Below are 26,469 nucleotides of genomic sequence, written 5' to 3'. Positions count from 1 at the left end.
TCGTTCTTCCCTCTCCAAAGGGGCCTTGTCAAGCTCTCTGCAAATTCCGTGAAGCCCTCGGGGGCCGCGCCCGGCGGCCTGCCCGTCTCCGGCGTCGCGGCCTCACCGGACTTCCAGGCCCCAGTTCCCCATTCGCAGGGCCCACAAATATGCTACAAACACCCCCCTGCCGGCCGGCCGCGCAGGGGGAGCTGTTGGCCGGAGAGGCAGCAGGAGGGGGGTGGGGCTTGCGGAGCTGGCCCAGCTGGCCAAGCAGGTGAGGTCTGCTCCTCCTCGGGGAGAAAATGGACGTGGGGGGCAGCTCGAGACCACACGGGGACTCATCTGAGCCAAAGGGGTGCTTGTTCCTTCCGGTGTTTGCGAGATAGAGTCCTGGCACATGCCCAGCTGCTCAAGGCCACCCGGTCCAGCCAGGGTCACTTCAGCCGTAGTCACAGGCCTGGGCAGACGCCAGGGGAGGAGACAGACTCCGGCCTTTTCGTGGGGGGATGGACATGTAGAACAAGAGACCTTTGGGGCCATCTTGGAGTTACTTCTGGCTATGGTTTGAATGTTTGTCTCCCCAAAATTCGTCTGTTAGAATCCCGACCCCATCACAGTGATGATATTAGGAGGTGGGGGCCTTCAGGAGGTGATTGGGTCCTGGGGACAGAGCGTGGGATCAGTGTGCTTGCAAAGGAGACCCCAGAGCGTCCCTCCTACCATGTGAGGTCATGGTGAGCAGACCCAGCGGTGGGCCAGGAGGCAGCCCCTCTCCAGACATGGCACCGGCCAGACGCTGGCTTGGACTTCCCAGCCTCCAGAGCCGCGGGAAATAAGTTTCTGTGGTGTATCAGCTGCCTGGCTTGTGCTACTTTGTCACAGCAGCCAGAACCGGCCAACACACTCCCGAGTGCGTTTCCTAGAGCTGCAGTGACAAGGCACCACCGACCCTGGGGCTGAGACAGCAGCAGTTTATTTTCTCACAGTCCTGGAGGCCAGAAGTTCATTGCAGGCAGGGCTGGTGCTCACTGAGGGCTCTGAGGGGAGGCTCGGCTCCAGCCCCCTCCTCGGTGTGCAGGTTCCACCTTCCCTGCATGTCACTTGTTGTACCCTCTTCCCTCTGTGCCTGTCTGTGAGCCCAAATGTCCCCTTTTTATGAGGACAGCAGTTGCATGAGGTCAGGGCCTGCCCTTATGACCTCACTTAACCTTGATCACCTCCCTGAAAGCCCCATCTCCAAATAGGGTCATATTGGGGGTTAGTGCTTCACCCTGTGGATTTGGGGGGGCATGATTCAGTCCATCACAGGGCCAAGGTGAGCCGGGAAAAGGGAGGGGAGTGACGCAGGGGCCACCCCCAACCCTGTGTGTCTTTCTGGAAAGCCCCATCTCTCTGCTGTTGGGGAAGGAGCCGGCTTGGGGGCAGTGCCGGTTGTGACAGGGGCGGAGCTTCCCACCTCCTTCCACCTGTACAGACCAGGTGTTTCCAGCGCCCTGAGCATGTGTCCTCCCTTCCCGTTTCACAGGCATTTGAATTTGGACAAGACGTTTGTCTGGGCGGGGCTCAGCTTCCCCAGAGGGAAGTGACCTGGACCGTGAACTTCCCGCAGGTGCTTCCTCCCTGACCACAAAGGCTGCCACTGGCTGTTCCGGTAACGGACACTGAGACCCCGAGAAAGTTGGGGATGGCAGTGGCCAGGAAGGGGGCGAGCCACGGCCCCACCCCCAGTGCAGGGAGGAGGACGGTGGCCCGGCCCGAGGGGGCTCCAGGCGCCCCAGAGTGAGAGGCAGAGCTCTGCGGGGCTGCGCCATGTCCCGGACTCCCGTCCTGCTGCTGCTGCTGCTCACCCACTGCACAGGTGAGGGCCCCCGGAGTCTGCAGCACCCGCCCCATCCCTCACCTTGCCCTACCCCAGGGGCCCACATGCTTCTGTGTCCCCAGGCTGTGGCCTTCACCTGTTGCTGCATCAGCCACCCACCACGTCTGCCCTCCTCGGAACCACCGTCCGCCTCACCTGCACCCTGAGCAGCGACCACAACATTGGCGTTTACAGCGTCTTCTGGTACCAGCAGCGGCCGGGCCACCCTCCGAGGTTCCTGCTGAGATACTTCTCACACTCAGACAAGAACCAGGGCCCCAAGGTCCCCCCTCGCTTCTCTGGATCCAAAGATGTGGCCAGGAACAGGGGGCACTTGAGCATCTCTGAGCTGCAGCCCGAGGACGAGGCTATATATTTCTGTGCTGTGGGAGCCCAGAGCATGGAGAAGGAGAGGGACATGGAGGGGGGCAGGGAGAGGGACACGGAGGGGGGCAGGGAGAGGGACACGGAGGGGGGCAGGGAGAGGGACACGGAGGGGGGCAGGGAGAGGGACACGGAGGGGGGCAGGGAGAGGGACATGGAGGGGGGCAGGGAGAGGGACACGGAGGGGGGCAGGGAGAGGGACATGGAGGGGGGCAGGGAGAGGGACATGGAGGGGGGCAGGGAGAGGGACACGGAGGGGGGCAGGGAGAGGGGGGAAGAAAAGGAGGCTGCTAACCCCAGGACCTGGGTCCCTTGACCTGAAGACGGAGGGGCAGGGTCCTTGCAGGGGCTGGTGTGGTGGATGAGGGCAGAGCCACGGGCCACACGGCGTGCCCTGGTCAGACAGTGTTGCTGTAAGCCCCGACGGAGGCTGGATTTGGGGATTAAAGCTGCTTGTGTCTTGGGACGTTGTTTTGCTGACTTTGGTCTGACTCACGCGCCATCTCATAGGAAGCGTCTAAGAACCAGGGGCGAAGGTCCCGGGCAGCGGGCTGACCAAGGCCTGCTTGGCTGAGGTGCTGGAGAGCGCTCGCCCGCACCCGCAGGCCTGTGCCATGGGAGCCAGGGGGTGGACAAAAGCCCCGGGGTGGGCACCCTTGCCAAGGACAGGACCCTCTATCGGCATCTGATCACACTCAGGAGTTGCAGGGTAAACAAGCTCAGAAAATCCCCTATTGAGCCTCTTGTAAGGGAAACAGGACCCAGGCGTTAGGTCCAGAGCAGGTTCTCCGTCTCTGCCCATTGGCATCTGGGGCCAGACCGTTCTTGGCTGTGGGCTGTCCTGTGCACTGAGGGCCGCCAAACAGCCTCCCTGCCCACCAAACCCCTCCCAACCAGGCTAACAACCAAAAATGTCTCTGGACATTGCCAAGTGTCCCCCAGGGCTGGCTAGATCACCCCAACTGAGAACCACCGGCCGAGGTGAGAGAGACGCATTCACTCTTCTGTGCAGGACAGTGGCAGAGGCTGACAGATGTTTTCTATAAACGGCCAGATAGTAAATATTGTGGCTTGGTGGGCCGTACGGTCTCTGTCACAGCCTCTCAGTTCTGTCCTTGTGGCAAGAGAGCAGCCACAGACAACAGGTGGGCGGGCGGGCGTGGCTGCGCGCCTGTTAAACTTGGCTTGCCAAAGAGACGCGGCGGGCAGGACGCCCGCTCGGCGCAGCGTGCTGACCCAGCTCTAGAGACACGCCAGCTCCTGCCTCCGGGTCTTAGCCAAGCCGCGCCGGGGGGTGGTCAAGGTTCCCCTCGACCCCTCCTGCCTGGTGACCCAAAGGACACTGACCCTCTGGACCCCCGGAGAGACCTCGAGGGTGGAGGGATGGATGTGGTCCCACAGAGGCCGCACTGGGCTCGTCAGGTGGAGGAGGGATGGGAGGGTTCCCGCGGCCCGCCCCACGGCGTGGGCCCCTCAGCACGTGGGGCGTGGGGCAGGGTGTGCCCTGCAGGGAGGGACCCTTCACATGGGTGTCCACACAGTGTGTAGACACGGCTCACGCTCAGAGAGGTGCCAGGCAAACCGTCTCCCATGTGACCCCAAACCTGGCTGAGAACGTCCCAAAGGGTCCTCTTGGAAAGTCAGACATGTGTCAATATCAGCCCTTACACACATGGCCTGTGATTGTCTCTTTTGTAAAATGATGGTCTCAGCTCATGCCATGCTCTGGTGACCCTTGGGGCTTCCATGTTCTCAAACACACTGAGTTCTTCCTGCACCAGGCGGTTGCCTCCTGGTCCGTGCTTTTCGTTATTATCATCATTATTTTTAGAAACAGGATCTTGCTATGATGCCCAGGCTGGAGAGCTGTGGCTATTCACAGGCATGATCATATGCAGCCTCCAACGCCTGGGCTAAAGCGATCCTCCTGCCTCAGCCTCCGGAGTAGCTGGGACTACAGGTGCCACCACCACACCCAGTTCAGGCCCACATTTGAAGGCCAGCTAGATGATCCTTAAAGAACTCTGTCTTCTGCACATAACCCACCCTTCTCCTGTGTTCATCTTTCACGACTCCGGGATTCCATGTCATGGCAAGAGGCGCAGAAAGCAGGGAGTCGGGTTGAACTCCTCTATCATCCTAAGGCCCCTGCTCCACTGGCTCAGTGGAGGATGAGACCTCAGGCCAGACAGAGTGTGAGTCTTGAATATAGTCGGCTTTGGAGGGGTCGCTTGAAATCAAGCCCAACATTCCCAATGTTGTGTGTAAAGGGAAAAATAATAGCGATGATTACTTTATATAAAATGCTTAACCTGGGCTTAATTGTCATGGGCGCTCAACAAAATAGCAGTGTCATTATTTCCTCATCAGTCACTGGCCTGGCCTTTTCTCTCATCAAATCCTTTCCTCTAGTCTGAGTAATTTCTCACCTTGACCATTATCTGGCCTCCTGCCCTCCCGCTATAGCGTGGACCCTCCACCCTTTCTTTATCTTTGTCACTCCTAGATCCAGCCTTGCCTGCACTCCTCCTCTCTGACCCTTAATTATCTCCCGTACTCCAAGGCACATATGCTAGCCACATCTGTAATTTTCTATTTTCTAGTAGCTACATTAAAAAAAAAAGTAAAAAGAAATGGGTGAAATTTTTAATAACATATTTTATTTAATACAATGTATCCAAAATGTTATCAATTCAACCTATAATCAATGTAAAAATTAGTTACTGAATAGCTTAAACTGCTTTTTGTATTCACTCCTCAAAATCAGTATGTCATTTACACTTGTGGCTCATCTGACTTTGGAGCAGCCCTGATCCAAGTGTCTACAGTGGCGTGTAGCTTGTGAAAACGCCGCACAGGCTGAGGGGATACATTTCAGACCCCTCACCATGACACAGCCTTCCAAGGCTGGCTCAGGCTCTGTCCCAAGTCCCATTTCTTGCATCCCAACTGCCCATTTCTTCCCTGTTAAGCCAACCACAATTGGCCAAACACCTGATTCTCTTGGCTGTCCCCGAGTGAGCGCCCAGGCTGTTTATTGCCAGGAGGACGTCCTCTGCTGCTGAGGGCCTCCAGCTGGGTGCACGGACTCAGGGCTCCACAGTTGTCTCAAATCTCACTCCTTGGACAAGACTTCCCTGATCTCTTTAGCAGTTGTTAGCTTCCTCCAGTGTGCAAACAACATGTTTTCCTAACTATATTTAGCACCTACCACACGGCTCTAGATTTATTTAGCAAGGCCCCTCCTCCACTAGGCTGTGAGCTCTCAGTGGGCAAGATCTGTTCAACTCATTTATGTGCCTGATAAACATTTGGTGATAAGAACTGGGTGAACGAATGAAGGAGTGCATAACCGAATGAATTCTCAGGGAAGGGACTGTTGGGGAACTTTCTGGACCTGTGACAGAGGAGAGAGATGCTAGAGAGGGTGGGGTTCCCAGGTTGTCAGGATGCACTTGCTGTCACCACTAAGAACCCCCAGGCACAACAGGACCCGTGACAGCAGCAAAGAACAGTGGGTGCTGACAGCTGTGGTCTGTGCCTGGAAATCCTTGACTCGGTTTCCAAGTTGGACAAAGAAACACAGAACTAAACGGGTTTGGACATGTTTCCCACAGCCAACATGGACTGAAGACCAGAGACTCAAACATTTTGACCCAAGGAAAACCCTGAGACCCTCGAAGAAGGGGATTGGAGGAAGATCCGGGGGTCTTGAGGGATGGAGCATGCCTGTCAGACTCAGACTCAAATGCAGGGCTCCCCGTGCACACGGAGGGCAGCACAGCTGTGACATGGTCACACAAGAGGAACAGCGGGGTGGCCCCATGTAAGGAGGGAGGGTGGAATCTGCACACTGGGGGCCCTCCCATTTCTTCCCGCTGTCTAGATCCAGTTGTCCACTACGGAAAGAGAGATGGGTCAGTTTTTACTCCTGCTTCACTTGGTAGCTAGAAAACTTCCCCTCACTGATGATATAGTCACCTTAAGGGACGATTCGTGTAGCAAATATTTGATATTTTTGCCTTTATTTACCAACTATGGAGATAAATGAGTCAGTATGCCAGCATCGTCCAGCTTTAGTTTGTTGGTATTGTTACAAACTCACAGGTATACACATATTTGGGGTGTTTAGATTCATTGCAATATTATACGTTTTCTATCTTCAGTCAGTATAATTCTATTAAAATTGGTCTCTAACCAGGAACATTTTGATGTGGGAAAAACAGTAAATTTAAATCTGTTCTTAATATTCTTTAAGAAATTAAGGTGGCTCATACCTGTAATCCTAACACTTTGGGAGGCTGAGGCACGAGGATTGCTTGAGCTCAGGAGTTCGAGACCCCATGTGTTTTAGGGCACCACACCCAGGTACTACTCAGGGCCTTGCCCATCTCCCTAAGGACCATAGCACCTGGCCCTCAGGGGACGCTCAGTCAGTGCTTGTGGGACCCCGAGATCCAAGCAGAGTCGCATCAGGCCCTGAGTCTGACCTCATCAGGAATTCATCATTGCCACGGGGTGATGCAAAGTTGCCCATCTGTACAGCTGCTGTCCCCAAGCCCCGGGCCAAGGAACTCAACAGGCCATGGAACTCAATTTGGGGGACAGCACTGCCCTGGGGACACACCAGGCCCGTGTGGACTGGGATGCAGAGGCCCTAAAGCAAAGGGCCATTATGAACATGAGCAGCAGATCAGCCAACTGTGAAATGCAAGAGAGATTTGACAACAAACTTCAACTCAGACCCACAACCGGGCCAGTATGTCCCACAACAGTGCTTTTCAAAAGACTTTCCAGCAAAACTCCCAGCAAGAAATACATTTTCCATTTTTCCCCAGAGCATATCTAGGTATTTATATAACTGAAGCAAAATCCCACTCACGACCGTGTCCCTCCCCTTTCACGGGATGCTCTCGAGCCAGAGTTGGCTCTGGGTTACCCCACTTTTGCAAAATGCTAGCTGCACCCATCTTAATTGATTTTACACCCTCTGTGAGTTGCAATGCAAATTTGGAAAGTGGTAGCTGGAGCACAGTACCATCAGAGGTTCATTTATTTCATGATGGTTGGTGATTTTCCCAGGCCACGCCAACTGGGCCAGCTGTTAATAATCACATCAGCTCCTGTGTGTTATGCATGCAGAACCTTCCAGTTTGAAAACCACCTTCAAAAGACAATTAGTGTATGATCCCACTCGTATGAGGTACCTAGGGCACTTCATAGAGACAGAAAGTAGAATGGTGGGTGCCAGGGGCTGAGGATAGGGGATTGGGAGTTACTTCTTAATGAGGACAGATTTTCAGTTTTGCAAGGTGAAAACGTTCTAGGGATAGGTGGTGGTGATGGTTGCACAGCAGTGTGAATGTACTTATTTCTTTTTAATTTAATTATTTCTATTTTTTATTTGTTTATTTTGAAACAGAGTCTCCCTCTGCTGCCCATGCTAGAGTGCCGTGGCGTCAAGTCTAGCTCACAGCAACCTCAAACTCCTGGGCTCAAGCGATCCTCCTGCCTCAGCCTCCCGAGTAGCGGGGACTACAGGCCTGCGCCACCATGCCCGGCTAATTTTTGTAATTTTAGTTGCCCCGATATTTTTTTTTTCCTATTTTTAGTAGAGATGGAGTCTCACCCTACTCAGGTTGGTCTCGAACTCCTGACCTAAACTGATCCTCCCACCTTGGCCTCCCAGAGTGCTAGGATTACAGGCGTGAACCACCGCACCCGGCCCTTTGAATGTACTTAATGCCCCGAACTTTGCAATTAAAAATGGTCAAGATGGTAGATTTTATGTTATGTATTTTTATCACAATTATTTTCAAAACTGAAGCAAAAAACCCCACTTTCACATTAATTATCTCCCAACACTGACATCACCGTGGGCCCTATGAAGAGCAGAACTAGTCGCACTTCCAGCCTGGCTCTGGAGGAGGACAGGAGTATGGAGACTCCTGAGTGACCTGAGGTGTCACTCCCACAGCGACAGTGAAGAACTAGGCCACCACCACCCCACACCGGTGCTGAGTCCCTGCTGGCCACCTGCTGCCCACCCCACAGCACAGCACCGTGGCCGGGAAGAGGGGAGGGGCAGGACTCCCAGGGGAGGGAGAGAGCCCAGGGATCGGGCAGAACCACGGCCCGTTGGGCCAGACTCAGCGCGAGCCATGGTGACTCCACACACTGCTCTCCAGAGCGCCGCTAGCCCCTGCGAGAAACCTGCAAGGTGAACTCTGGAGAGCTACAGATACAGCAAGAAGACCGCAGTTCCTCGTGATGTATCGTGTACTTAGAAATGGCTAAGAGCATAGATTTAAATGTTCTCACCACAAAGAAATATGGGAGGTGATGGATATGTTAATTAGCTCGAGTTAATCATTTGGCAATTCATACGCATAACAAAGCATCATGTTGTATACTGCAAACATACAATTGTTACTTGTCAATTATACCTTTAGAAAGCCGGGGGAGTGTGAGGGTGTGTGGAGCTGTGACATGTGGGGGCGCCTGTGTGTGCCCTGTGATAGGAGGTCGGTGAGGTGCTGAACATGGTGCAATAAACACCATTTTTATTGTAGCATGAGTCCTGGACTTGAACAGAGAGGGCTTCTTGCTAAATCTCCCTCCCCTCTCACCTACTCCTGCCCCCAGGGCTGGGTGGGGGAGCCCAGAGCTCAAGCCCTCGGGGTCTCCTGTTCCGCTGGGCGCTGGGCAGCTTTCCATGGCCCCCCATCCCCAGGGAGTTGCTCACAGACCGGGGCGCCCTTGGGGAACTGGGGAGGAGGGCGGAGCTAGGCTGGCATCAGCTGAGCCTGGATGGCGACCACAGCAGGGCGGTTGGCAGACGTCCCTCTGGGAGAGACCCCCAGCTAGCGGTAACAGCCATGGACTGTGGAAAGGGCCAGGCCAGGGGCAGGGACCAGAGCCAGTCCAGGACGTAGGCGGGCCCACACGGACCGGGGCACATTGGGACTGCCACTGCCAGCAAGAGGGACCAGGACACCCCTCTCCGGGGAGCCCACACAGCAAATCCGGCCACAGGTGCCTTTGACCCTGAGGACCGATGAGGCTCGGGAAGGGCCAGGTGGGCTGTGACGCCCCCAAGGGACCGGGCCGCAGCCCCAGGCTGCGCTGGCCCCTGCTGCTGCTGGGCTTGGCCGTGGGCACCCACGGCTTCCTGTCCTCCACGGAGGCACCTCGGAGCAGGGACCCGGGCCCCGGAGCCCGGGCGGGAAGCAGCCGGTCCAGCCCGCGGATCCCGTGGAGCAGGTAAGGGACGAGAGACTCGGGGGTGAGGTCGGGGCGGCGCGCGGTCCGGTGGCCGGAGCCAGGAATGCGAGACCCACGGGGAGACCAGCTGGGGTGAGAAGGAAGGTTAACCCAGAGAGGGCCTGGGCAGACCCTGGCTCTAAAGCGTTGATATTTCGTCCATCAGGGACTTGTTTGAATTCATTTTTATTTCAATATCATATTAAAATACTGTTTAGCTTGACTCCTGAGTTATCTGGGGCCCCTTAAATTCTGCACCGAGGCTGGCGCCTCCCTGTCCTGCCCCTAGTCCTCCGAGTGGGGCAGAAATGGAGGAGGGATGTCCTCGTCCTCGCAGCTGATGGCCACTGTCCACGCAGGGTGCCCAGCCCTCCCCCTGTCCCCCCATGAGGCCCCTCCGCCCCTGACCCTCGCTGGGCAGGGGCCACTCCCCGGAGCACCAGGCAGGGGCTCCCGCTGACGTGTCAGAGCCTTTCCTGGGGTCCGCAGGTCCCCAGAGCCTTAGCCAAGGCCCCGTAGCCAGAGTGGCCTCCTGGGACTGGCCCCTCGGGAGCCCAAGCCCACCCAGGGTGCAGGTGCCTCCAAGACAAAGGCCTGAGGGAGGGTCTGTGGGAGCCTCGGTGTGGCCCTCCTCACTATGACCCCAGCCCTCTCCCCTCTGTGTGCGGTGGGAAGTCCCCAGACAAAGCACGGAGCCTCTGGGTCCATTTATGACAATCCGTGACAACAGCCCATCGTCACTGGCTCATTCACACCCATCAGGTACTAATCATTTTAGAGGCAGAACCTTCCTCTCAGTGGCCCCAGAAGCCATTGCCTGCTGTTGTCCTCATTTTACAGACAAGGATAAAGGGTCAGAGAGGTGAGGCCAGCTGCCCAAGGTCACGCAGTTCATGTGCACAGAACTGCAGCTGTTCCCTGTCCTCCAGCTCCAGGCACGACGGCCTCATTTCTGAGCTGTTGGAGCTGATAAGGCCACCTCTCAGCCTCAGTTTACCCCTCTGCAAAGTGAGGAGTCCTGATGGGGTGAGAGCCTTGCAGCCTGCCCCCTACCCTGAGGATGCTAGGGTGGCCACGGTAAGGGCCCCAGCGGGATGAGCTGACTCCAAGCTACACCCACAGCTGCCATGAAGGGCGGGTCCGCACCTGTGGGTGTCCTCCAGGGACTGCGGAGCAAGAGGTCCCCGTCATTGTCAGGCTCCAAGCCCGGGCTGACATCTAGACTTGCCCCACTCAAGTCTACAGGGAGAGGGTGTCGGGTGAGGTGACAGCCACATGCAGTGTGACCACTGCAAGACAGAGAAGGCCAGAGGAAGCCCCACAGGGGATGGATAACAGGTAGAAGGACACACCTGGGCAAGGGCCTCTTGAGCACAGAGTGCTCAGGAAGCCCCTGATGGTCCCCAGGGCTGGAGCACGTGGGTGCTGGGACCAAGGTGGTCTGAGAGGAGGCTAGACAGGAGACCAGGGCCAGCACCCAGGTCCATCCCAGGAAATGGACTTCATCTGGGGAGTCCTAGGGGGGCGTTTGCAGGGAAGTGACAGGACCAGACTTGGATGGGTGGGCGGGGATGGGAATCCAGAACTACAGAGACCCTAGGGCAGGTGTTGTGGTGACCCAGAGTTTGACAGATAAGGGGACAAGAGCCAGGAAGTGGAGGGAACAGTAAAGGGAGGAGCGAGGACTACTCCCTGGCATTTTTGATGGACAGTTAAGAGAACACCGTGACCCCGACCGTGACCTCATCAGCAGGTCCTGTATGTCATAAACAAACGGTCCAAGAGAAGGGGCAGGGCGCAGGGCTGCAGGGCTGCAGGGCTGCAGGGCTGCAGGGCATGGCTTGGGCTCCCGGAGGCGTCCACTCCGGGACTTGGTCCCCGCGTTTGCTGGGGCCAGGCCCGGCTGGCAGAGCGGGCGGCCGAACCAAGGCGACTGTGCAGTCGCGGGGACAGACCCGTGGCCCATTTCAGGAGCCACAAAGGAGACGGCGTCCCTTGAGCTGGTCTCGCAGATCTGGGGGCCCTGGCTGATGTTGGGGCGCCAGCAAAGCCGGCGGGTGGCGAACAGGGCGCGGAGGCTGGCGGGGCGGTGCGAGGGTGCTAGCTTTTATGGGGAGTCCTGGGCGGACTGACCAGGGGACCGTCAGAGCTGGATTCGTGTTTTGGAAAAGCTGGCCCGGGGTGGGAGGGAGAATGGAGGAGCGAGACCGAGGCGGGGAGGAGACAGGCTCAGGGTTGGGAGGCGCGCCCTGGGGTGGTGAGGACGCGGGGCAGAGCCACTAGGGGCGAAGACCTGGTGACATGGGCGGCGGAGGGACGGGCCGGCGAAGAGGCTGAGTGGAGAGGCACGGGCGCTCTCACGCGCCTACGGTGGGAGGCTGGACTTCTGCAACATGTATGGACATTCATAAAAAGGTGCATTCCTTTTAATCGAGTAATTCCACTTCTAGAAATTTATCCTGAGAAAATAATCAAAACTTCAGCTAAATATAAGGGTGTTCGTGGGGGAAAAGTGGAAGCAACCTAAACGTCCCTAAGGGAAGGTGACATAAACTAGGGTGCATCCATGGTAGGGAGTGTTCAACAGCCATTCAGTATGTTTTTGACTGCTGTCATAATATGATAAGGATTTTTAAAACAGACTGCCATGTCTCACTAATTTTTTTTTTTTTTTTTTTTGAGACAGAGTCTCGCTTTGTTGTCCAGGCTAGAGTGAGTGCCGTGGCGTCAGCCTAGCTCACAGCAACCTCAACTCCTGGGCTCGAGCAATCCTTCTGCCTCAGCCTCCCGAGTAGCTGGGACTACAGGCATGTGCCACCATGCCCGGCTAATTTTTTATATATATATCAGTTGGCCAATTAATTTCTTTCTATTTATAGTAGAGACGGGGTCTTGCTCTTGCTCAGGCTGGTTTTGAACTCCTGACCTTGAGCAATCCGCCCGCCTCGGCCTCCCAAGAGCTAGGATTACAGGCGTGAGCCACCATGCCCGGCCTAATTTTTATATTTTATTTTAATTTGCACAGAGTAAAAATTACTCTTTGTGGAGTAGCAAAAAAAAGTAGTATAAAACTTTTTTTGAAATCATAAAATCATGCAACCACCATCAGAATTGAGATAGAGAATATTTCCATTACCCCCACAAAACTTCCTTGTGCCCCTTTATTAGTCAAGCCCTTTCTCTGCTCGACCATGGCAACCACTGGTCTCTTTCTGACTCTACTTACGTGCTTTTTCCAGTATAGCATATAAATAGAATCATAAAGTATGTAACCTTTTCTTTAAAATTAAACTTTTCATTTTGCGATGATTATAGACTCATTCACATGCAATTGTTAAGAAGTATTTAATACTATAGAGAGATCCCTTATATACCGAGATCACTGTCGATTCATTCCCATGCGGTTGAACGTAATACAGAGATCCCTTATATACTTGGCCCAGTTTCCCCCTATGGTGACATACTGTAGTACAATATCATAGTCAGGATATTGACACTGATATAGTCAAGGAACAAAACAATTCTGGCCAGGGGTGGTGGCTCACACCTGTAATCCTAGCACTCTGGGGGTGATATGGAAAATGTCCAGCACCGGGATGCGGCTGCTTGCCCCCACCCCGTCACTCCTCATCTCCGAGGGCCAGTGCTGCCTGCGGGGCCAGTTGGAGGGCACGCTGCTGGGGCCAGCGGGGGCAGAGAGCCTACCCAGCCCCTCCTGCCAGAATGCCCCCAGGTCCCTGCCGCTGCCAGTTTCCGGCCACGCTGCTTGCATGATCCTGATTGGGTAATTTTTGAACCCCACTGTTTTTGATTGGATGTTAAAGCTTGTTGTTGATTGGATGTTAAAGCTTGTTGTTGATTGGGTGTTAAAGCTTGTAGTTGATTGGATGCTTTTTGAGCCCTACCAAGGATATAAAACCAGGAGGAGAACAAGGCAGAAGTTGGCAGAAGATTGGAAGACATAAAGAGCACACTAGGTGTGCTGAGGCTGCTGTAGAAGAATAGAGGCTGTTCTCTGACTCTTCGTGTGCCTCTCGGTTCTTTCCCCGGTCAAATGAATAAGAGTTGTAATGCTAGCTGTACACACTGCTGCAACAGGAGGCCGAGGTCTGGACCACTTGAGTGCAGGAGTTCCAGACCAACCTAAGCAAGATCGAGACCCTGTCTCTACTAAAAAATAAAAAAACTTAGCCGGGCATGGTGACTTGCCTATAGTCACAGCTACTCAGGAGGCTGAGGCAGGAGGATCACTTGAGTCCAGGAGTTGGAGGTTGCTGTGAGCTGGGCTGATACCACAGCACTCTAGCCCAGGCAACAGAGCGAGACTCTGTCTCAAAAAAAAAAAAAAAAAAAAAACCAGAACATTCCTGACACAAAGCTCCCTCCTGTTCCCCTTTTATAATAACACTCCCTTTCCTCTCTCCCAAACCCCTCCTTAACCCCTGGCAACTGCTAATTTTGTCTCCATTTCTATAATTTTGTCATTGCAAGAATGTTCTGTACATAGAATTATACAGTATGTAAACTTAGGGGACAGGCTTTTTTTTCACTCAGCATAATTTTCTGAATATGCATCCAGGTGGTTGGTTGTATCACAACTTTTTCCTTTTTATTGCTGAATAGGATTCCATTTATGAATGTATCACAGGTGGTTAGGCATTCACCAGTTGAATGACCTTTGGGTTGTTTCCAGTTTGGGGCAATGTTGGATAAACCAGTGTACACATTTGCATTCAAGCTTTCGTTTGAACATAAGTTTTCATTCCACTTGCAGAAATACCTAGGAGCAGGAATTGCCTGGTATGCATAAGTGCATGTTTATGAGAAACTGCTAAATGGTTTTTCCAGAGTGTCTCTTCATTCCCACAAGCAATGTGTAAGAGTTCCAGTTGCTCTGCAGCCTCACTAGCACTTGGTACTGTCAGCTTATTTTTTTGTTTTGGTTTGGTTTTTTATTTAAAAATTTTTGTAATTTTCTCTTTTTCCTCATTTTTTTCACCATAGAAGATGGAATCAAGCTTATTTTAAAATTTGAGATAAAATCCATACAATATAAAAATTCAACACTGTAACCATTTTAAAGTTTACATTCAGTAGTAGTTAGTTCATCTACAATGCTAACATCACTTTGTTTGAACTTAAATTTTTAACCCACTTGCATAAATACCAAGGAGTAGGGTTTGCTTGATATGCATAAGTGCCTTTTTGCACTCTCACAGCCAATGTCTAGGGTATTTTAATCACCCCAAAAGGGAACCCCAAAGCAGTCATTCTCTATTCGCTCATCTCCCAGCCCCTGGTAACCATTAATCTGCTTTCCATTTCTACTTAATATAATAGGGTCTGTAATAGTATCATAATAATAAGGTTTGACTATTGTAGATATTTCATATAAATAGAATCATACAATATACGACCTTCTGTGTCTGGCTTACTTTACTTAGCATATTTTTTTCAAGTATTATTCATGTTGTAGTATGTGTGAGTGCTTCATTCTTTTGGGGGCCGAATATTATTCCACTGTATGGATATACCACATCTTGTTTATCCATTCATTAGTTGACCAACATTAGAAGTATTTCCATCTTTTAGTGATTGAGAAGAGTGCTTTTACGAACATTCGTGTTTATATTCGAATACCTAACAGCAGTATGTTTGGGGTACACGCCTAACAGTGGAATTGTTGGGTTGTGTGATGACTCTATGTTTAACTTTTTCAGAAAATGCCAGACCGATTCTCACAGTGGCTACAATCCCGCCAGCAATGCACAAGGCTTACAGTTTCTCCACATCCTTGCAAACACTTGCTATTTTCCTTGTTTTTAATGATAGCCATCCTACGGGCTGTGAAGTGGCATCTGGTTGTTTTGGTCTGCATTTACCCAATGAATAATGATGTTGAACATTTTGTCATGCACTTGCTGGCCATTTTTATATCTTCTTTGGAGAAATAATGTTTTTTTAATTGTGCTGTCTTTTTCTTGTTGAATTATAAGATTTCTTTATACATTCTGGATACTGGACCCTTATCCAATATATGATTCGTAAATCATTTCTCTCATCTGTGAGTTTGTCTTTTAACTACAACTTACTGTCTAGGACTTCCAGTATGATGTTGAGTAGGAGTGATGAGAGCAGACATCCTTGGTTCCAGTCACAGGGAGAAACATTCAGTCTGTCACCATTAGTGCGATATAAGTTGTAAGTTTTTTGCAGATGCTTTTTATCAGCTTAAAGAAGTTCCCTTTTATTTCTAGTTTTCTAAGAGTTTTTATCATGAATAAATGTTGAATTTTGTCAAATGCTATTTCTGCATTTATTAAGATGGTCAAATGGTTTTTCTTCTTTAGTCTTTTAATACGTTGGATAACATCGATTGACTTTGAATGTTGAACCGACCTTGCATTTTCAGGATAAACCCCACTCAATTATGTGAATATATATAAAATAGCCTTTTTACATATTGCTGAATTTGATTTGCTGATATTTTGTAGACAACTTTTTAATCTATGTTAATGAAAGACATTGGTCTGAAGTTTTCTTGCAATGTTTTTGTCGACTTTTGGTATCAGGGTAATGCTGGCTTCATAAAATTATTTGGAAAGTGTACTGTTTTCTAGAAGAGATTGTGTAGAGTTGATATTATTTCATCCTTAAATGTTTTTAATGAAGAATTAAGAATTCCTAAGTGAAGCCATCTGGACCTGAAGCTGTTTGTTGGAAGGCTTTTAACTCTCGAGTTCAATTTTTAAAATTGATACAGATTAGCTTTAGTAGTTTCTGTTTTTCAAGTTATGAGTTCATTTCATCTAAGCAGTAGATTTTTTAGATTTTTTAAAATGTAAAAGTTGTTTCCCTTTAGCATCTTAATGACCGTAGTGATGGTTAGAGGTTTATTAATTTTTTTCTATCTTTTCAAGAACCAAATTTTTGGTTTAATTTCTTTTCTCTACCGTTTTGTCTGTTGTCAGTTTAATTGATTTCTGCCCTTTATTGTTTTCTTTCTTTGGGCCTGAATTTACTTTTCTGATGTCATAAAGGTGGAAACTTAGAAAACTGAATTGAATGAAAAGAAAATATTAATACAACTTATCAAAACTTGTGAAGTGCAGCTAAAACAATGCCTAGAGGCAAATTTATAGATTGCTTTTATAAGAAAGGAAGCGGCCGGGCGCGGTGGCTCATGCCTGTAATCCTAGCACTCTGGGAGGCTGAGGCGGGCATATTGCTCAAGGTCAGGAGTTCGAAACCAGCCTGAGCAAGAGGGAAACTCCGCCTCTACTATAAATAGAAAGAAATTAATTGGCCAACTAAACATATATATAGGAAAAATTAGGCGGGCATCGTGGCACATGCCTGTAGTCCCAGTTACTCGGGAGGCTGAGGCAGCAGGATGGCTTGAGCCCAGGAGTTTGAGGTTGCTGTGAGCTAGGCTGATGCCACGGCACTCACTCTAGCCTGGGCATCAAAGCGAGACTCTGTCTCAAAAAAAAAGAAAAAAAAGGAAGAAATGTCTCATTAATTTTGTTTTAAAATATAAACATATATGCTTTTTTTAAGCTCGGAAGAAAATGTATCAAAGCTATTAATAATGGTTATCTTTCCATAGTGGACTTATAAATAATTTCAATTTTAACTTTTTTCTTTATGATTTTTAAATTTCCCTGTAATCCTAGCATTCTTGGAGGCCGAGGCAGGTGAACTGCTCAAGGTCAGGAGTTCAAAACCAGCCTGAGCAAGGGTGAGACCCCATCTCTACCAAAAATAGAAAGAAATTAGCCAAACAGCTAAAAATAGAAAAAATTGGCCAGGCATAGTGGTGTGTGCCTGTAGTCCCAGATACTCAGGGGGCTGAGGCAGGAGGATCGTTTGAGCCCAGGAGTTTGAGGTTGCTGTGAGCTAGGCTGACGCCACGGCACTCTAGCCCAGGAAGACAGTGAGACTATGTCTCAAAATAAAAAATAAATAAATAAAATAATAAAATAAGATAAATGATTTACAATTACAAAATACATATGCTCTTTTTTTCTTTTTTCTTTTCATTTTATACATTTAGGAGGTAAAGTACAGTTTTGCTACATGGATATATTGCACAGTGGTGATGTCTGGGCTTTAAGCGTACCCGTCACCTGAATGGTGTACGTTGCACCCAACAGGTGATTTTTCACCCCTCAACCCCACCCACCCTCCACCTTTTGGAGTTCCCAGTGTCTGTTATTCCACTCTGTGTGCCCGTGTGTGCTCACTGTGTAGCTCCCACTTATACGTGAGAACACGTGGTGTTTGCCTTTGTGCTTATTTCAATCTAACTTTCCCCCCTAAATGGGGTCTTGTGTCATATTTAATGTCTTCTCTACCCCAATAATATAAAAATTTTCTCCTATATTTTCTTTCAGTACCTACTAGTATTTATTTTTTTCTCTATTTAGATATTCAACCCACTTTGATTTTATTTTTACATAGGACCTTAGATAGAAATCTAACTTCCTTTTTTTTAAACAATAACCATTTGTCCCAACACTACTTATTTAGCAGTCTGGTCTTTCTTCTCTTACTATATATACATTTGTGATCTTTCTGTTCTCTCTGTTTGGTTCCATTAAATTATTAATTTATTACATTGGTACCAAACTGGTTTAATTCCTGTAATTCTAGACTATAGATTGACATCTGATAGGGAAAGCCCTTCCTCATTCTTTTTCTTTTAAAATGAACTTTTAAAGCAGTTCGTCAAATTCTTTTTTAAATTAGAAACACGATTGTAAGTGAATTAAATTTATTAGTTGACTTTAGAAGTCACTGGCATGTTTACAATATTTGACTTTTCCATCTGAGAGCAGGGCTTGTCTCTCCTTATGTGTATCTTACTAAATTCTTATAGTTTCATTCCTGTGGGTTTTGCATATTTCTTTTTTTTTTTCAAGCTTTTTCCTTTTCCTTTTTTTTTTTAAGATCAGCACAATGATTTGGGGGGTTGGTTAATACAATACAGAGAACATAAGGGAAGAGTACAAAATGGCACTTAACACCAATGCCAGTACTTATCTCATTATGGTTATAACTAAGGATATTATTAATTTTTGTATTATTTGCTTTTCTTTAGAACATAAATCAAAGCCATTAACTTGAACGTGAGGTATATACACAATACATACACAACCTTATACAAAATACTTTTCATAAGTAACATTACATTTTAAAATATTGGAAACTGAATATCTGTGCTGATCTGTATTTTGACTTAATGGAAAAGAAGAGAACTAGGGAGGGTTACACTGATAATAAAGCTCTTAGTTCAAAGTGTCTTCCTCTCCCTTTTACTTACCGCTGGCTACACAATGTCCTGAGAGGATTCATTATGAGAAAAATTTCAATCACAGCTTTAATAACTTACTTTGGAAGGAACTAATGAGAAAGCAAATTGGAAGGTGAGACTTCATCTTTGATTTCAAATAAGTGGTCTTAATATTTCTTCTTATAGAAAAAGCTTAAATCAGTTTATTATAAATATATCTAAACCATTAATTTTTGCAGCTTTCAGGTAAAGTCCAGCACTTCATTTATACAAAGTCTATAAGAAGAGGTCAGTAGAGATCATCTAATCTTTTTTAAGTCGTGACATCATCCGTTCAAGTCCTTGGCACAATCCTTCGCCAGTAAGAGCACAGCATGCCTGGATATGCCACTGGTGATCTTTGATAGAAGTTAGCTTCAAAAACTGGGAGATTTCTGCTACAGTCATACATTCTTTAACATCTTGTTTATTAGCAAAAATCAGCAATCCAGCTTTCCTTAGGTCCTCATGTGCTAACATTTTATAGAGTTCTTCTCTAGTTACTGTCCTAGTACTAGTACAGTCTAGTACACTCTAGTACAGTCTCTAGTACTGTCCACAACAACTATTACAAACTCCGTGTTAGTATGGTAAGTGTTCCAGGAAGAACGAAGAGATTCTTGGCCACCAATATCCCACATTAGGGAACGTGTATTATTAATCACTATCTCTTCTACATTACTTCCTATTGTAGGGGATGTATGCACAACTTCATTCATAGAAAATTGGTACAATATAGTAGTTTTCCCTGCATTACCCAGCCCAACAATGATAACTTTGTGCTCCTGGTGATTGAATAGTCTCCATATCCTGGTGAAGAGAATTCCCATTCTCAGGCAGCGGACCCCCCCTCCAGCTGCCGGGCCACCTGGCCTCCCCTGGCTCAGGCTGAGGGGGAGGAGAGAGACTCCCGCTGGCTGCCGCTCGCTTCCAGGGAACAGGAGGGAGGCCGAAGCCCAGGCCGGGCACTCGCCTGGCTTGCAGACATCGCCGCTGTGTTGTCTGCAACGAGCCTCACGGGCCACCGTCCACCCCCAGCTCTCTGCATATTTCTTATTAAGGTATTCTTGTATGTTTTCTGCAGGCAGTTTGTGGAGGAGATTAGCTACTTCTCCCCACAAAATGTCGGGTCCCTTAGGTAGGGGTCAAGAAAATAATAGGAAATAAAGAGAATAATGGAGATAAAAGAATACACAGAGACGAAGGTATAGTTTTACAGATTTGTATAAAGAAATTAGGTAAAGCAAGGGTACTCAGGGGTCCCCACAACATCCCTGTCAGTTGTGAGGCCAGGAGTGGAGTTTCACATAGGTTTTTATAACTACAGTTATCACTTATCGCTTGCCAGGGGTAACAGATTTACATAATAACAGGAAGTTCGTCTTGAGTTAAAAGTTTTTTCAAAGGGCTTCTAAAAATTCCTTAATCTATTCTATGTATGTGAACAAATGGTTACAAAATCTTTCAAGGACTAACTTCTAAGTTCTAAGAGATAGCTATCATTTAACAGAGGGGTAACATAGAGATATAGTGGCTCCATATTTCTTTATCTAGTTATTGTGGATTGAGACAGACAGTCAGGAGTAAGCAGGAACTCAGCTCTTTTGCTAATTGCTCTTAGCCACAGGTGTTCATCTCTCCAGCTGGGCACTCATTGTTTGGCTCCCATCCTGTGGCACCATGTAGACCTGCCTTGTTGTTCAAAAACAGGCAGGCATCACAGGTTTGAGATATTAGCATTTCATGGAATACAGCCCAATTGGACCTTTGAGATGCCCTCCCAAGCGAGGCAGCCTTTGATATGCAAATTAACAAGTTCACATATTCCTTCAGGGCAAAGCCCTGCAAAACTCTGGAAATCATTTCAGTCTTTAATATAGCAATATTGGGTGATACAATAAAGTAATAATTTTATGAGCCACATCTCAACATTCCTCCAGTTTTCCTTATTCTGTCTACTGAGAATGTGATTTCACCCATTACATATTCTAATTGTTTTTTTGGGGTTTTTTTGAGACAGAGTCTCACTTTGTTGCCCAGGCTAGAGTGAGTGCCATGGCGTCAGCCTAGCTCACAGCAACCTCAAACTCCTGGGCTCAAACAATCCTGCTGCCTCAGCCTCCTGAGTAGCTGGGACTACAGGCATGCACCACCATGCCTGGCTAATTTTTTCTCTATATATTAGTTGGCCAATTAATTTCTTTCTATTTATAGTAGAGACGGGGTCTCGCTCTTGCTCAGGCTGGTTTCGAACTCCTGACCTCGAGCAATCTGCCCGCCTTGGCCTCCCAGTCTAATTGGTTATTGATGATGAGAAGAAAGTTACCAATTTTAAAATATTGATTTCATTTCTTTTAGTAGTTTTTCAACTATTATTTAGAATATTTATACCCCTAGTTTTCTTTCTTATCTCATTGTATTGCTTAGAACCTCCAGAATATTATGAATAATAGAAATGCAAAGGATACCCTGCCTTATTTTCAGACTTTAATGAGAACGCAGGTAGTATTTCACTGTTAAGAGTGATTATTGAGGCCGGGCGCGGTGGCTCACGCCTGTAATCCTAGCTCTCTGGGAGGCCGAGGCGGGCGGATTGCTCGAGGTCAGGAGTTCGAAACCAGCCTGAGCAAGAGCGAGACCCCGTCTCTACTATAAATAGAAAGAAACTAATTGGCCAACTAATATATATAGAAAAAATTAGCCGGGCATGGTGGCGCATGCCTGGAGTCCCAGCTACTTGGGAGGCTGAGACAGAAGGATCGCTTGAGCCCAGGAGTTTGAGGTTGCTGTGAGCTAGGCTGATGCCACGGCACTCACTCTAGCCTGGGCAACAAAGTGAGACTCTGTCTCAAAAAAAAGAAAAGAAAAAAAAAAAAAAAGAGTGATTATTGCTGTAGAATTCTGTTAATTATCACCCATCAAGTAAACATCTCATCAACTCATAGTTTATTAAGAGTTGTTTTCATTGTGTGTTTTTGAGAAATAGATTTCATTTGGTTTTACTTTTAATAGGTCTTAATAGGCTGTGATTATTAATTACTTTTATAATGTGCTTTTTTTTTTTTTTTGAGAGGGGTCTCGTGCTTGCTCAGGCTGGTCTCTCAAACTCCTGACCTCAAAAGTAGATATGGAGAGTTATTGCTTAATGGGTCAAGAGTTCCTGTTTGGCAAGATGAAAAAGGAGATGGTCACACAACAGTGTGAATGTATTTAATTCCACTGAACCATACACTTAGAAATGGTCAAAGTGGAAAATGTTATGCTATGTATGTTTCACCACAATTTAAAATCAGGAAATTGGGTTCTGCATGGCAGGAGAGAGATGGAGAGATAGACATTACACTTTTTGTGTGCACTTCTATATCACTTAATTGTGTTATATGTCATATTCTTACAATTTTAAAAGAATAAAGATTTTTTGAAAGTAAGAAAAAAAATCTTACAGTTGCATCACAAAACCAACCAGCACTTACTGGACCAGCCTCTAAGGTGGAAACACTCTGGTCCAACCCCCGAGCAGAGATGCCTGCACCCAGGAAGCCCCCACTCAAGGCTGCACCCTTGTACAGAATTGAGTTGGAATTGACATCAACAAAGGCAAGACCTGGGCCTTCCTGCAGTTTTGGAGTCTCAGAGGATGATTTTGTTGTTTCTTAATTATTCTGAGCCTTGTTTTTAACTTTAAAAGGAATATTTATTTATTTATTTTAAAACATGTCACTGCTGTGTTTATTGATTTGTATATATTGAACCATCCTTTCATCCCTGGAATAAATCCTACTTGATTATGGGGAATGGTCTTTGTACTGTGTTGTGGAATTCAGTTTGTTGTAATATTTTGTTGAGGATGTTTGCATCTGCGGTCATCAGGAATATTGGCCTGTAGTTTCTTTTTGTGTTGTATTCTTGTCTGGTTTTGGTATCAGGGTAATGCTGGCCTTGCAGAATGAGTTTGGATATACCCCCTCCTCTTCAATTTTTTGGAATAGTTTGAGTAGAAATGGCATTCGTTCTTCTTTAAATTTTTCATAAGCTTCAGCGGTGAATACATTAGGACCTGGGCTTTTCTCTTGTTACCTGTTTTTGGTCTGTTCGGGTTTTCTGTTCTTCATGGTTCAATCTTGGTAGGTTGTACGTGTCCAGGAATTTATCCATGTCTTATAGGTTTTACAATTTGTTGGCTTATAGTTGTTTATAGTAGTCTCTGGCGATCCTTTGCATTTCTGTGGCATCAGTTGTAATGTTTCCTAAAAGGCATATTTAGATGCAGCATCTAAGGACCTGGTGTGGGAGGCCAGGCGGCCTGACCGGGAGCAGCTCCGGGTTTCTGGCTGGGGATCGGGGAGCATGCGTGGTCACTGCAGTGAAAAAGCGCTGGTCGGAGGAAGGCGTTTGGGCTCCTTTGGACGTGGGTTGTTTGAGATTCCTGCCAGGCATCTGACTGGAGAGTCTGAAGTCCAGGAAGATGGCAAGAACGGGGCAGGGCGGGGGGCTGGGGGCAGTAGCTGGCATGGGCTGAGGAGAAGGGGGTCCAGGGGAGGAGGAGAGACTCCAAGGGGAAGAGGCACTAGAAAGAGGGGCTGGCTCCGTGTTGCATCCCACAGGAGACATCAGGTACAACGGGAACTGGGGAGGGACCATGGACTTGACTGTGCGCAGGGCTTTCTTGGCCTTGGCCTGAGACTTTTATGGGAGGGTTGGAAGTGAGAGCCCAGGGGACACCGCCCCGCCCCAGCATGCGAACAGGGCTGGGTGCAGACAGGACAGATGTACAGATGGATGAATGGGTGAATGATAGACAGACAGACAGGTAAACAGCCGGACAGACAGATGGACAAAGGGGTGCGCAGATGGTCGGGTAAGTAGATGGGAAGAATGGCTTGAGAGATCAGAGAAGGCGTCATGAGTTAGCTTGGACTGACCATGTCTTGATGGTTAGAAATGAAGGCAGAGCCGGGGCACCTCGAGTCAGGAGGGACCCGGTGACCTCTGTCCAGGGAGGAAGCCGGCCTGGGCCTGGCTGGACCTCAGGGATGTGTGGGAGAGGAAGACTCAGAGGCCCTTGCAATGAGGCCAGGAGAGGCCGGGCAGGTCTGAGCCGCCGAGCACGCCCTCTGCCACACCGCACAGCTGCCTGAGAGGACGCGTCACTGGGGACTCGCTGAGCACCTGCCGTGCCTAGCGTTGCCATCTGCACTGACAGCCTCAAAGGGGGACACTCGCTGGGGTGACGCCAAGGCCAAGGGCAGCAACTGCCTCTGGCAGGGGACAGGCACAGGGACACCCCCAGGGTCACACACCTCCCCTGGGCCTTGTCACAGCCCCGCCCTGTGCCCGTCACGCCCAGCAGGTTCCTGCTCCAGCCCAGCCCCCGGGGGGCAGGCGCCAGGTGCTGGCCCCGCGGGTTTTGGTCTGAGCCTCAGTCGATGTTTGTCTTCGGCAGAGGGACCCAGCTCACCGTCCTAGGTAAGTGGCTCTCACAACCTTCCCAGCCTGTCCCCTCCTCTGCTGTCTCTGGAAAGTCTGTTTTCTCCCTCCGGGGCTCCTTCCCTCTGCCCTCCCCAGCCTTCAGGGCTGACCCTCACCTTTCTCCGGGGGACTGGGGGGCGGAATGGTCTCGGGGTAACCAGCAGGGAGGGCCCAACAGCAGGAGCCACCACCATGGGGTTCAACGTTGCCGGGGCCCTGTCCCGCCGGCTGGGCTGGCCAGGGAGGGGCTCCTTCCGCTCCCGGCGCAGATGCCCGAGTGGGCGGCAGAGGCCAGTTCGGACGAGGGCCACTGCGGCGGCATTGGAGAGAGTCCCCGAGACCCCAGGGTCTGGCTGGGGGCTGGATGCCCATGCAGGCTGAGGAGGCACCAGGGGCCAGGGACACAGGTGCAGGGGTCACGCTGGGGGAGACAAGTGGAGGATGCAGAGAGCGCCCCGGGTCTAGGCTGCAGCTCTCTGGCCTCTGCTGGGCCATGAGGACAGCCGGGACACAGAGAGACGGGTCAGCCTGGGCGAGGTGACCAGAGTCCAGCCCTCGCAGGATGGGCGGCAGAAAGGAGTGGGCCCCTCGGGGCAGAGGCTCGGCTGTCCCCAGAGCCCGTCACCCTGAGCCTGGAGTCCCACCTGCTCATGGTCCGTCTGAGGAAGCTCAAAGGGCACCTTAGACTCAGGAGGTGACGGGGTGGATGGTGCACAGAGAGCCCCATGGCTGCCGGTAAAGCCAGGAGTCATCCGAGGTGCCCAGGGGTCCTGCGGCAGCCGTGTCCTGGGGCCCCGAGAACACAGCCAGGGTGAAGGGTGCTGGGGTCAGGCTGGGGGACAGGGAGGCGGTGGAGCCTCAGAAGAGCGCGGCTGGCCGGCTGGAGCCCACTCCCCAGGAGAGCCCAGTGGGCCGGGCTGGGCCAGAGCCTGGTGCCCGAGGGGACAGGAGGCTCCAGGCCGCACCAGGCTCTGGGTTCAGGGTCGGAACTTCCCTACGCGGAGCCAGGGCCGTCCTGCGGGCCCGGCGGGGACCCCCTAGATCGCAGAAGAGGCTCTGGACACAGGAAGAATAAAGTCCTGGGGGTCCTGGGTCTGGGGCTGAGGGATCCAGAGGTCGGGACCAGATTCCAAACTCAGACCCCAGAGCCTGGGAGGAGGGAGCACAGCCTGCGCCAGAACATGGGGAAACTGAGGCTGCAGCAGGAAGTGGGTGGTCAGGTCACCTGGAGCGATGACATGGGAATGGCTTCTAGGAGGGTGCGGGGCTGCCGGCTCTCCAGGCGGCACGAGTGGGAAGAGGGGACAGACACAGGAGGGAAGGTGAGTCCTGGGTATACAGACGGACACGATGTGAATAGTCACCAAGACTACAGAAGGGGTGGAGGAAAAACACCCAACTATCGCTCGGAGAAACACCCCTCCTCTGTCCACGCAGGTCAGCCCAAGGCCGCCCCCTCGGTCACGCTGTTCCCGCCCTCCTCTGAGGAGCTCCAAGCCAACAAGGCCACACTGGTGTGTCTGATGAGTGACTTCTACCCGGGCGCCGTCAGCGTGGCCTGGAAGGCAGACGGCAGCGCCGTCACCCAGGGCGTGGAGACCACCCAGGCCTCGAAACAGAGTAATGGCAAGTACGCGGCCAGCAGCTACCTGAGCCTGTCCCCCGCCCAGTGGAAAGCTGGCGGCAGGTTCAGCTGCCAGGTCACGCACGAAGGCAGCACCGTGGAGAAGACAGTGGCCCCTGCAGAGTGTGCTTAGGCCCCGGCCCCACCGCCCTCGGGGCCTGGAGCTGCAGGGGCCAGGGGAGGGGCCTTTCTCACTCAGACACCCCTTTCCCCAAGTCTGCTTTGTGCCCCTGAGCCACCAGCCCGGCACCGGCTCAGACCAGGAGGGTCTCACACCCTCCCTATGCTCCTTCTCCTCAATAAACACCGAATCCGGAATCACCCAGCATCGCTTACGGCCTGTAGTGTTGCTCATGTCTCTGGGCTGGAGGGTCGCCGCTCAGGGGCAGAGACAAGTTCCCAGTGAGACCCCATGTCCCCGTTGTTCCACCCCCAACCCACCAGGGCCTGGGAGAGTTCCCTGTGCCTGTGGGAACCATGACCCAGAACAGGAAGTTGTCCCTGCAGAGCAGACCCTGGGATGCTGTCCCACCCCCTGGGAAGGGAGAGGGGCCC

The 26,469-nt window shown here is 50.2% G+C and overlaps 2 protein-coding genes across 2 annotated transcripts; both read left to right on the top strand.

Moving 5' to 3' along the window:
- The first annotated feature begins 1,691 nt into the window (after positions 1-1,691).
- Positions 1,692-8,218, top strand: VPREB1 (V-set pre-B cell surrogate light chain 1). Its single transcript, XM_075996825.1, has 3 exons — positions 1,692-1,840; positions 1,924-2,268; positions 8,202-8,218. The coding sequence occupies exons 1-3, from the start codon at positions 1,792-1,794 to the stop codon at positions 8,216-8,218; spliced, it is 411 nt and encodes a 136-aa protein (XP_075852940.1). The 5' UTR covers positions 1,692-1,791.
- Positions 8,219-9,134: 916 nt separating this feature from the next.
- LOC142863496 (immunoglobulin lambda-like polypeptide 5) lies at positions 9,135-26,171 on the top strand. Its single transcript, XM_075996750.1, has 3 exons — positions 9,135-9,487; positions 24,172-24,287; positions 25,728-26,171. The coding sequence occupies exons 1-3, from the start codon at positions 9,282-9,284 to the stop codon at positions 26,045-26,047; spliced, it is 642 nt and encodes a 213-aa protein (XP_075852865.1). The 5' UTR covers positions 9,135-9,281; the 3' UTR covers positions 26,048-26,171.
- Positions 26,172-26,469: the final 298 nt, after the last annotated feature.

Source organism: Microcebus murinus, chromosome 22, assembly GCF_040939455.1.
Source record: "Microcebus murinus isolate Inina chromosome 22, M.murinus_Inina_mat1.0, whole genome shotgun sequence".
Taxonomy (NCBI): Eukaryota; Metazoa; Chordata; class Mammalia; order Primates; family Cheirogaleidae; genus Microcebus; species Microcebus murinus.
This window is presented reverse-complemented; position numbering and strand designations above follow the sequence as displayed.

What these genes read in the sequence shown, in the direction of transcription:
- LOC142863496 (XM_075996750.1), top strand. Translation starts at nt 9,282, where the DNA reads ATGAGGCTCGGGAAGGGCCAGGTGGGCTGTGACGCCCCCAAGGGACCG. An exon ending in CCGCGGATCCCGTGGAGCAG is followed by an intron (nt 9,488 to 24,171) that starts GTAAGGGACGAG and finishes CACGCCCAGCAG; the next exon opens with GTTCCTGCTCCAGCCCAGCC. An exon ending in GACCCAGCTCACCGTCCTAG is followed by an intron (nt 24,288 to 25,727) that starts GTAAGTGGCTCT and finishes CTGTCCACGCAG; the next exon opens with GTCAGCCCAAGGCCGCCCCC.
- VPREB1 (XM_075996825.1), top strand. Translation starts at nt 1,792, where the DNA reads ATGTCCCGGACTCCCGTCCTGCTGCTGCTGCTGCTCACCCACTGCACA. An exon ending in GCTGCTCACCCACTGCACAG is followed by an intron (nt 1,841 to 1,923) that starts GTGAGGGCCCCC and finishes CTGTGTCCCCAG; the next exon opens with GCTGTGGCCTTCACCTGTTG.